At 38.8% G+C, this 12,482-nt stretch overlaps 1 protein-coding gene and 1 pseudogene across 1 annotated transcript in view; both read left to right on the top strand.

The window, feature by feature from the left end:
- LOC105297306 (maestro heat-like repeat family member 5) overlaps window positions 1-735 on the top strand; it is a 24,299-nt gene extending 23,564 nt beyond the window's left edge. Inside the window, exon 11 of the mRNA XM_023535182.1 lies at window positions 116-735. Coding sequence (XP_023390950.1) covers window positions 116-531 — 416 coding nt within the window. The 3' untranslated portion in view covers window positions 532-735. The remainder of the gene's footprint in view (window positions 1-115) is intronic.
- Window positions 736-9,870: 9,135 nt separating this feature from the next.
- LOC111744581 lies at window positions 9,871-9,989 on the top strand (annotated as a pseudogene).
- The last annotated feature ends 2,493 nt before the right edge of the window (window positions 9,990-12,482 follow it).

Below are 12,482 nucleotides of genomic sequence, written 5' to 3'. Positions count from 1 at the left end.
AAGTATTCTAAATAAAGTTATGTTATAACCTGACATGTGGGATGGGAAATAATGGGGTTTGGGTAGACAGTCCTTGGAGATTGAGAATCTGAGTTGACCTCCTTTCTGGTTTCAGCTCTCGAAAGTATGAGGAATGATCCTGTGGAATCTATCCAGTCTTTGGTCAATACTACCCTGAAAAATATTGACAAATATGTTAACGCTGGGCCTATCCCTACTTCCAGGATGAGCCGGCTGAGCATTAACCTCTTCAAAGTCTCTGGCATGAAAGCCTCAGAAAGAAAGAAGCGACTATTTAAAACTGTCAGACGGGAAAGAGATGATGATGACAGTCAGAAAAACAAAGTCTGGAATTGGCTCCAAGGCCCTCTAAATTCATTGCGCAGCTGGCACAATGCGAGGGTGAAAAATACTCCACTTATAGTAGGCGATTTACATACAACGTCAACAGGGTCACAAGTACCAAATTCTAAAAGTCCCTCTGAAGAAACTGAGCCTGTCCAAAAAAAAGTTGCTCCTGAGTCACTATGAACATTTAGAACTGGGGCTAAAGCCTTTTCCAGTTGTTTATCTAGATGTCAGTGCTTCACTCCCACCTTTTGTCCAACTGGATGGGCTACTTTGGATTAAGCCCAAGGAGGCAGTTTTGATTTTGGAAGATACAGTATGTTTCTAGTCCTTTATCTCCCTAGGGGATTGTTGGCTATCAGCATATATATTTGTCAATAAAACTTCTTTTCTCATCCTAAGACAAGATGGCTCCCATCCTAGTTTGGGGGATTCAGGATAAACCCGAGTGACAGCGACGGCTCTGGGAGCATTTCCTTTAAACTTCAGGTAAATTTTCAAATGACAAAAGGGAGGAATAGGGTGGTAGAACCACACAATAACCAGTTTTCAATCTTTTTTCCCCATCTCTACACAAGTTGTATGAAATTCACATACCTGACACACTTCTGTGGGTACATTCAGATTTAAGTTTAGAGCATGAAAAGGTAGGCTCCGGGTTACATACAGTGGAGCAGCAATAACTCCAACCCTCTCTCTCTCACTCAAGAAAGCACATCTGATTGTCATGGAGTGACATTTTTGTTGAAATTACTTTGAGTTCATTATAATTTATTTTAAAAAATCATTTAAAACTTAAATTTGAATCCTTGCTCCCTCTACCGCTAACAGTTATTACTGGCTAGTTCTTTATACTACGTTAGAGCTTTGTGCTTCATTTCCTTGTGCCTGATTTTTCATCTACAAAATGATATTTATAATACTGCCTGTGGTATTGTCCTCCAATATCCATTTGCTCCTTTTTTTCCAACTGTGCATTTGTTTGCCTAGAATAAAAAATGTTTCCCATCCTCCCTTGCAAGTAGGCCTGGCCATATAGCTAAGTTCTGACCAAGTGGGCATGAGGAAAAGTGGCATGTGCAATGTCCAGGAAGTGTCCTTAAAGAGGAGGGGCTTGTCCACTGTGGTCCTGCCTCTCTTCCTGGTGAATAGGATGCACACGGGATGGCGGAACTAAACATCTGTCTTGGGCCATAAGGATGAAGCGATGTGTTGAAGATGTCAGAGCAAAAAGATAGAATCTAGAACAGTAATGAGAGTAGAGCTGTTTACCAGTTTGGATAGCTTACCTTCAGATTTTATTTATCTGGGGCGTGGGGTAGAGAGAAATTTTTATCTCTTTTATGCACTGTTAAATTTTCTGTCACTGCCAAACCCAGTTCTGATGGATTTACTTAATCTTTCAACATTACTATAAGGATTAAAGGAGATAATATAAAGTGCTTAGCATTTTGTCTGGCATGAAGTAAGAAGGTAATAGTTTTTGTCCCCAAAGTCATGAACCATTTAGGCTATTAGAACTTGATTCTGAGAACTTTGAAAGATGTGAAAAGACCAGAGAACTAGTTCCCACTTTGGTCAAATTGACTAATTTTACTTCTAGCAATGATCAGAATGGTTTTGATTGCTTCTAAATTTTATAAACTTTTTGGATAAAATCTCTGAAATTTGGTTTCCTCACATTTAAAAACTAGAATAAACTTACTTTATAGGATTTACAGAATTAGATAAAATAACGCCATATACTTAGTTTATAATAAGTGCTTAATAAATGCCTATAGGTATTACTCAGGTGTGATAGTTAATTTTATGTGTCAACTTGGGTGGGCCATGATACCCAGATATTTGGTCAAACATTATTATAGCTGTTTCTGTGAGGATGTTTTTGAATGAGATTAACATTTAATTCAGTGGACTTTGAGTAGAGCAAGCAGATTGTTCTCCATAATTTGAGGGGCCTCATCCAATCAGATGAAGGCCTTAACAGAACAAAGACTGATCTCCCCAGAGCAAGAGGAGATTCTGTCAGTAGACAGCTTTTATACTTGAACTGCAACTCTTCCTTGAGTCTCCAGCATGCCAGTCTGCCCCATCAGATTCTGGACTCACCAAGCCCCCATAATTATATGAGCCAATTTCTTAAAATAAGTTTTTCTGTGTAGATATAGATATAGATATAGATAAAGATGTAGATATAGATATAGAGATATCTCCTGTTGGTTCTCTTTCTCTGGAGAACCCTGATTAATAATATAATGTCCTTAAGTTCATCCACGTTGTAGTGTCAGAATTTCCTTTCATTTTAAGGCTGAATAATATTCTACTCTTTGTAGGTACCATGTTACCTCTAGCACATCAGTGACTAAGGTAGCAACATCTTCAGAAATTTTACCACTTACCAGTGGTTTAATTCTTTTACTCAGGGGTGATTAAATCTGTATATCCAGCTCCTACCTCTTTCTTGAACTCTAGTCCTCCATTTTCAAACACCACTGCATAACTCATGGAGGCAGCGAAAGCCTGAAAATTCAGTTTGATTAATTTGGGCTATTATGTGAGAAAACAGAATATATCCCATGCTCATTAGAGTGTGGCTTAATGAGCAAAAGTAGTATATCTAGATATATACTGGACATAGTAATTGAAGAAACTAAGATTCAGAGAAACAAGTATTATTTGGTACATCTTGTACTGTTCCAGGGACAGACACATGGGGTCTTGGGGATAGGAGCAACTGGTCTCTAGAAAGGTGTTTTCTCTTCTAGGACAAGTGTATTTCATAGGACTTTCCCAGTATCTAGGTCATATGTCTCACTCTATGTTTTCCTTGTTCTGGGTGTATGCTTACCAAGCAATCTTCCAATTCACATAGGCTTCCCAAATAGCGAGAAATTAGCTTATGCTCACTAGAAATTGGTCCTTTATAATAAATGCACATCCACTGGCAAATATAAATTTAGTGATCATGCATTTGTAGTGAGCCTCACACTTTCTGAGTTTACTAAGATTATTTAGCTTCTGGACTAGTGCTCAGTTAATATTTATTGAATGAATGAATGAATGCCTAGGCTAGGCTACACTCTGGAATAAGATGCCTTTGAGAGGTTCTAGGCCAGGCCTGTAACATAAATGACCGCCTCCCCCCAGCAAATACACTAATGTGTACCCCCACTGAACTGCGTAACTTTACAAATCTTAAACACAGAATATTCATTTTCCTCCTCAAAATGCATTATCACTCCTGACCTCCTTATTTCTGCTCTTCCAATTGCCAAAGGCCTAAATCTCAAAATTTGACTCACGGTTAGTCGGGACCCAACTTTATTTATTATTAGATTTTATTTATTTATTGTTAGATTTATATTACAGCTATTTCTAAAGGTGATTTAAGGAAACTTAAAAGCATAGGGACACTGAAACTAAACCCTGTTAATATTAGTAATAGCTAACCTTTTTTAAGCTTTTATAATATGGCATGCAAGGTGCTAATCTCTTTATATTACCAAGATGATCCCATTTATCTCACAAGAATCCTATAGAATAGGTCTTGTTGTTATCTCCTTTTTATAATTGAGAAAACTGAGGCTCAGAGAGTTTAAACAACCTGCCAAGGTCACCCAACTAGTTAATAGTGGAGTAGGGATCTGAATCCAGGTAGTCTTTGACTTTACTAGGACATGTACTTAAAATTAGCAAGAAGTAATAAGAACAGAAAAAAATATCAAAAACTGCTGGCCGATGAAAAACTAAATGAATGCACAACATTTAGCTCTGAGATTACCAGCAGCAAAGGCAAAGAGGAATACATAAATATACTCACTGTCAAGCTATTGAAACTGTATTTTTACATTATTAGAATTTTTTTTCTCCCCATCCTCAAGTTTTGAAAGGAGTTTATAAAGAAGGGCTTTGAGTTAATTCAATAAATGGCATCATATAAGCTGTTTAATAAATGCAGAGGTGGTCCACATAGGGCTAACTTCTAACTTTTGGGACAAAGACAAGGGTCTTACATTAGGAGTGTTAATCTCAATCTAAACCTTGAAAATAGAGGGACAGGATCTGGGTTTATGGCCTAGTGTTAACTATCTCCAACTTCTCCCTCTCTATTGCCATTCAAGGTAGAAGTCTCTATTGCATTATTTGGTTTCCTGTAAAACCTGGCTTGCTTCTGGTCTCTCTCTCCTCCAAGCCATGCTTCGTATTGCTTCCAGCATAATATTTTCAAGACACCGCTTTTGCAATTTCACTCCTCTGTTCAAAAACATTTCAGTGGCATGTAAATTGCTTACAGTACGAAGTCTAAACTTATTAGCTTGCTCTTTAGTCTTCTACAACCAGATTCTGTGTCTTATCACCTATTCCTCTGATGGCGCTTCTTAAATTAGAGGATTCATACCCTAAGAGTGTGTATGTGTAGAGGGGGGATGGGGGACTTTGAAGCCACAGGAAAAAACTAGTGTGTGTCAAGTTTAATATATGACAATTACTTTAGAACATTTTTATGCTAAAACAAACCGTTGTTATAGAATAGAATGCAACATTTACATGGATTTGAAAGTTAACACTGAAGCATCAGAGACTTTTTCAGGATTTTGGTGGGCCACAATTTTTAAAAATTAATTAATTAATTAATTAATTACTTTATGGTGACATTAGTTACCAAAAACCGGTAAGTTTCAGCTATACATTTTAACAGTAAGGCATATATATACTTACATTGTGTGTTCACCTCCCATAGTTAGATTTCTTTCTGCCACCACATATTTGACCCCTTTTACCTCATCTACCTTCCTCCTCCCTCCCTTCTGGTAACCACTAGTCTATTGTCCATGTCCATGAGTCTCTGTTTGCTTGTTCTGTTCATTTGTTGCTTTTAGGTTGATATCCCCCATATAAGTGATATCATGTGATTTTCAACTTTTTCTGTCTGGCTTACTTCACTTAGCATGATTATCTCGAGGTCCATCCATGTTGTCGCAAATGGCAGTATTTCATCTCTTCTTATGGCTGAGTAATATTCCATTGTATTTATGTACCATAGTTTTTTTACCCAATCACCTATCATAGGACACCTCAGTTGCTTCAATGTCCTGGCCACTGTGAATAATGCTGCTATGAACATCAGTGTGCAAGCATCTTTTTGGATATGAGTTTTTAAGTATTTGGGGTAAATACCCAGTAGAGGGATTGCTGGATGGTGGGCCACATTCTAACACCCTAAAGAGTGTTAGTTCCTTGAGTTCTCTGAATAACATCACTCAGTAGTAGTTAGAAGTATTGACAAAAAAACTGACTCTGGATAAACAAAATATGGTATGTGTGTGTGTGTGCGTAATGGAATTATTCCATTATTAAGGAATTATTCATTAAAAAGAAATGAAATTCTGATACATGTTATAGCACAGATGAATCTTGAAAGTATTATGCTAAGTGAAATAAGCCAGACATGAAAGGATAAATTTTGTATCATTTCATGAGGTACCTGGAGTAGTCAAATTCATAGAGACGGAAAGTTACCAAGGGTTTGGGGAAGGGGAGATGGGGAGTTATTGTTTAATGAATAGAGTTCCAGTTTGAGATGATGTAAAGGTTCTGAGATGCACTGTGGTTGATGGTTGCACAACAATGTGAACATACTTAATGACACTCAAGTGTAGACTTAAAAATGGTTAAAATGATAAACTTTATGTTATGTATATTTTAACATAATATATATTTTAACATAATAAAAAAGGACAGGAAATAAAATTATGGAATATTCTGGGGAAAAAAACTGGTTATCTATAAGTAAAATGTTTTCCTGAGTTCTGTGAGCCTCTCTAGCAAATTAACCAAACCCAAGGTGGAGGTGTTGGGAACCTTCAATCTATAGCCAGTAGGTGAGAAGCACAGATAACAACTTGGATGTGTGACTGGCATCTCAGTCTTGTAGGACCAAGCCCTAAACCTTGGGATCTGAAGCTATCTCCAAATCGTATAAAAATTGAGTTAAGTGCTTAGTGGCATTGGAAAAAAAAATTGATATATTTTTAGAAAATCTTACAGGGTTCATGTAGTTCAATGTCCCTGCTGAACAAAGGAGAACTCAAGTCCAGGGAAGTGAATGTGATGTGGTTTGTCCTCCTAAGATGAACTTCTTGATGGCAGGGCTGGTACTTTATCTTCTTTGCTTCCTAAGGGTTGTGCCTGGCACTGAGTGGGAACAATTCCCTAAACTTGTCTTCTACAACTGGGGTCCCTGGGCCATGGACCAGTACCGGGCCACACGGCAGGTGAACAGCAGGCAAGTGAGTGAAGCTTCATCTGTATTTGCAGCTATTCCCCAGCACTGACATCAACGCCTCAGCTCCACCTCAGATCATCAGGCATTAGATTCTCATTGGAGCGCAAATCTTATTGTGAACTGCGTATGCTAGGGGGCTAGGTTGCGAGCTCCTTATGAGGATCTAATGCCTGATGATCTGAGGTGGAGCTGAGGCAGTGATGCTAGTGCTGGGGAGCAGCTGCAAATACAGATTAACATTAGCAGAGAGGTTTGGCTGCACAGAGACTATAATAAATCAATTGCTTGGAGACTCATATCAAAACCCTGTCAGTGAGTGGCAAAAGACAATCAAGTTACATCTGGTGGCAGGCTTTATAGTGGCAAGTGAGTTGATGTACTTCAGTTATACAGCTGCATTTGGTGGCATCCGATTCAGCATTGTGGTGAGTTGTATAATTATTTCATTATATATTACGATGTAATAATAATAGAAACAAAGTGCACAATAAATGTAATGTGCTTGAATCATCCTGAAACTGTCACCCCCTGCCCCTAGTCTGTAGAAAAATTGTCTTCCATGAAGCTGGTCCCTGGAACCAAAAAGGTTGGGGACTGCTGTTCTACAGTGCTTCCATTTACCTGAAATTAAGACACTGAGACTTTATTGAGAATTTCAGATCAAGATGGCAAAGTGGGTAAATGCTGTGCTCACCTCCTCCCACAAACCACATCGATATTACAACTAGATTATAGAACAACCATCATTGAGTTGTATAGAATGACCACCTGAAGATTAGCTGAACAGAATTCCTATAACTAAAGATATGAAGAAGAAGCCATGATGAGACTGGTAGGTAAGGGTGGACATGCAGAAGAGACAGGTTCCATACCCACAGGAGGGATATCTCAGCTGTGGAGGTCCTCCTTGAGGAGCAAGGGGTCCCAGCCCCACACCAGACTCCCCAGCCAGGACATGAATGCTGGGAAGTGGAGTCCCCATAACATCTGGCTATAAAAGCTAACAAGGATTGCATCCAAGTAAGACAGGAGGAGTCCTAGGCACTCCTCTTGAGGAGCCCATGCCTTGACTTGCTTGCTCACAGACTCACTTGCTCTGAGTGCCAATGCTCAGGCAGCAGCTCAAAAAGCACCAGGGACATATGGAGAGGAGCTGTATTGACTAGTTTTAGGGCAAGGGCTGGAGGGGTAGGGGTCACGCAGCTCTCTCCTGAGACAGAAGTGCTGGCAGGCACCACCGCTCCTATGATGAGCCCTTCTTCTACCCAGCTGGCAGGTGCAGGCAGGTGCCAAATCTAAGCTCTCCATTAACTTGGCTAACATTCTTCATACATACAGCCCTGGTGATTTCTGGAGACATACCCCACCTAACTTGTGCTCCTGGCTCAAACCTCTTTCAGCAGATTTTCCACACAAGCAGCCTGCCCCAGCTCATGCTATGGACTTTCCTAAAATCTCTCAAAGGTCCACAAATAACAAATAAGCAGTGACTGGCCTCAGCATGCCCTGTACCTATTGCTAAGCAGCCCCAAGCCGGGTACAGGTGGTGACCATTCTCAAATTGCATTGTAACTCCCATCAGGTAGCCCTAAGCCTGGAATGAGCCATGGCCAGTGTTGGCAGGAATGTAGATTCAACTAAGCAGCTACAAAACTGATACAAGTGGCAACCAGCCTCAGTTCACATTGTGGTGCCCACTAGAGGGTCTCAAGCCCGGTACTAGTAGCAGCCAGTCTCAGTTCACAGCACAGACTCTCTCAAGAGCCTCCAAGCCCAGCACAAGAGGGAATGAACTGCAGATCGCTTTGTTACCAGGTGGCCCCAAGCCAGGCACAAATGTCAGCTGACTGTGCTCTGCACTGGAGCCTCTCCCAAAAGGCTCCAGAACCAACACATCTGTTGGCCAGCTTCAGATCATACCAGAGAACCACCCAATCAGCTCCACAAATGACACATATAATGGGTGGATTTGGCTAGCACCAGAGCCACCCTAAAGCAACTCCCAGTCCATAGGGTCAGCCCCTCACAAAAGCTGGTCTGCTATAGTCATGGATAGTCCTCACAGCCAGTCAGCATGAGGGTCAATTCCACCCATTGACATGCCAACAACATTCAAGGCTCAACTACAACAGGAGGGCAAACACAGCCCACACAAGGGACACTCCTGGAGTATCCAGCTCAGGTGAGCAGGGAAACTGTGCCACTGGGCCTCACAGGGCACCTGCCAAGGCACCTACATAAGGCCACTCTGCCAAGACTGAGAAACATAGCATATCTACCTAATATATAGAAATGAATACAGGTTGTCAGTCAATATGGGGAGAAAAAGAAACATTTCCCAAATGAAAGAATGGGAAACAATTCCAGAAAAAGAACTAAGCAAAATGGAGACAAGCAATCTACCAGATACAGAGTTCAAAACACTGGTTATGAGGATACTCAATGAACTTAGGGGAAGATGAACTTAGTGAGAATCTCAACAGGCAGAAACAATAAAAAAGAACCAGTCAGAAATGCAGAATAAAATAATTGAAATAAAGACTACATTAGATGGAATCAACAGCAGATTAGATGAAGCAGAGGATGAAATCAGTGATCTATAATACCAGGTAGTGGAAAAAACCTATTTGGATCAGCAAAAAGAAAAAAATAAAATTTAAATTAGAATAGTTTATGGGACCCCTGGGACAACATCACTCATACTAACAATCACATCATACGGGTATCAGAAGAAGAGGGAGAGAAAGAAATTGAAAACCTATTTGAAGAAATAGTGACAGAAAACTTCCCTAACCTGGCAAAGAACATAGAAATACAAGTCCAGGAAGTGCAAAGAGTCACAAAATAAGACGAACCCAAAGAGGCCCACACCACGACACATCATAATTAAAATACCAATGGTTAAAGACAAAGAGAATCTAAAGTAGCAAGAGAAAAGCAGTTAGTTACATACAAGGGAGCTCCCATAAGACCACTAGCTGATTTCTCAACAGAAACTTTGCAGGCCAAAAGGGAGTAGCATAAAATATTCAAAGTAATAAAAGGTAAAGGCCTATAACCGAGATTACTCTACCCAGCAAGGCTATTATTTAGAATTGAAGGAGAGGTAAGGAGCTTCCCAGACAAGAAAAAAGCTAAAGTAGTTCATCAGCTTTAAAACAGTATTACAAGAAATGTTAAAGGGCTTCTTTAGGCAGGAAAGATAAAAAAATATGAATAAAAAATATAGGAGAGATGTCTACAGCCATGCTTCCCTGAAGAAGCCTGATCCCATCTGATCTTGGAAGCTAAGCAGGGTCGGGCCTGGTTAGTGCTTGTATAGGAGACTACCTAGGAAGACCAGGTGCTGTAGGAGTAAAAAATAAAAAAATAAGAGATTGTAAGCTGACAAAGTCCTTGCAATCTGTGAGGTCAACCAAGGGTTGCCTCACCTAAAAAATAAAAATATAAGAGAGAAAAACATTCTCACTGACAAAGGTAAACAGTTAAAGTAGTGGATCAACCAACTATAAAGCTAGTAAAAGGTTAAAAGGCAAAAGTAGGAAGATTATGTGTAATTACAATAAATTAAGGGATACATACAAATACATACACACAAGAAGCAAAAAATAATGGCAAAACATAAATGTAGAGAGTGTGAGTAAAAATTTGTAGTGATTTTAATATGTGTTCGAACTTAAGCAACCATCAACTTAAAATAGACTGCTATAAACATAGCTTGGTATAGTACATGATAGACACAAACCAAAAATCTATAACAGATATACAAGAAATAGAGAAGAATCCAAACATGACACTGTAGAAAGTCATCAACATACAAGAGAGCAAGATAAAGGAACAGAGAAAAAAAAATAATCAGAAAACAATCAATAAAATGGCAACAACTACATACCTATCGATGATTACTTTAAATGTAAATGGAATAAAGTCTCCAATCAAAAGAGATAGAGTGGCTGAATGGATAAAAAACAAGACCCATACACATGCTCCCTACAAGAGACCCACTTCAGATTGAAAAAAATACAGGGATGGAAAAAGATAATTCATGCGAGTGGAAATTTAAAAAATGGGGTAGCAAAACTTACATCAGACAAAATAGACTTAAAAACAAGGGCTGAAAGAGACAACCATCCGAATGGCAAAATATATTTTCAAGCAATGCCTCCGATAAGGGCCTAATATCCAAAATATTCAAAGAACTCATACAACTCAATAGCAACAAAAAAACAAATGATCCAATCAAAAATGGGTAGAGGACCTGAACAGACACTTCTCCCTAGAGGACATAGAAATGGCCAACAAATATATGAAAAGATGCTCAACATCGCTAGCTATTAGAGAAATGCAAATCAAAACCACAATGAGATACCATCTCACACCTGTTAGAATAGCTATAATCAACAGGACAAGTAATATCAAATGTTGGAGAGGACGCAGAGAAAAAGGAACCCTCATACACTGCTGGTGAGACTGCCAATTGGTACAGCCAGTATGGAGAACAGTATGGAGGTTCCTCAAAAAACTAAGAATCGATCTACCATATGACCCAGCAATCTCTCTATTGGGTATTTACCCCAAAGACTTGAAAACTCATATCCGAAAAGATATTTGCACACCGATGTTCATAGCAGCATTATTCACAGTGGCCAGGACATGGAAGCAACCAAAGTGTCCTACAATAGGTGATTGGATAAAGAAACTGTGGTACATAAATACAATGGAATATTACTCAGCCATAAGAAGAGATGAAATACTGCCATTTGTGACAACATGGATGGACCTTGAAATAAACATGCTAAGCGAAATAAGCCAGACAGAAAAAGTTGAAAATCACGTGATATCACTTATATGTGGATATCAACCTAAAAGCAACAAATGAACAGGACAAACAGAGACTCAAGAGACTCATGGACATGGACAATGGACTAGTGGTAACCAGAGGGTAGGGGGAAGGGGTAGGGGAGAGGTAGATGGGGGAAAAAATTTAAATCATTTCTTCGATTTAAAAAAAAAATAAATAAAACCTGAAAAAAAATAAAAGAAGAAAACAAGGGCTGTAACAAGGGACAAAGAAGGGCATTTCATAATGATAAAGGGATCAATCCAACAAGAGAACATAAATTTTGTAAACATCTATACACCCAATGTAGGAGCACCTAAATATATAAAGCAAATGTTAATAGACATAAAGGGAGATATTTACAGTAATATAGTAATAATAGAGGACTTTAACACTCTATTGAAATAAATGATAGATCATCCAGATAAAAAAATCAACAAGGAAATGGTGACTTTAAATGACACATTAGACCAGACGGACTTATTTGATATTTTTAAGACATACATTATTTAGGACATCAGAATATATATTATTTTCAAGCACACACATAGAACATTTTCCAGGATAGACTATATGTTAGGTCACAAACCAAGTCCCAATAAATCTGAGAAGACTGAAATCATATCAAGCATCTTCTCCAATCACAATGGTATGAAACTAGAAATTAATTATAAGAAGAAAACTGAAAAACACACAAACACAGGGAGGCTAAATAACATGCTACTAAACAATGAGGTCAAGGAAGAAATCAAGAGACTGAGACAAATGAAAATAAAAACAAAATGACCCCAAATCTATGGGATATAGCCAAAGAAGTTCTAAGAGGGAAATTCATAGCAATACAGGCCTACCTCAAGAAACAAGAAAAATCTCAATCTAACCTTACACCTAAAGACCTAGTAAAAGAATAACAAACAAAACCCAAAGCGGGAAGGAAGGGAATAACAAAAATCAGAGCATAAATGATGAAATAGAGTCTGTAAAAACAATAGAAAATATCAATGAAAC

The sequence above is a fragment of the Pteropus vampyrus genome, unplaced genomic scaffold (genome assembly GCF_000151845.1).
Source record: "Pteropus vampyrus isolate Shadow unplaced genomic scaffold, Pvam_2.0 Scaffold137, whole genome shotgun sequence".
Taxonomy (NCBI): domain Eukaryota; kingdom Metazoa; phylum Chordata; class Mammalia; order Chiroptera; family Pteropodidae; genus Pteropus; species Pteropus vampyrus.
The sequence above is the reverse complement of the archived record's forward strand: the minus strand, read 5'-3'. Positions and strand labels throughout refer to the sequence as shown.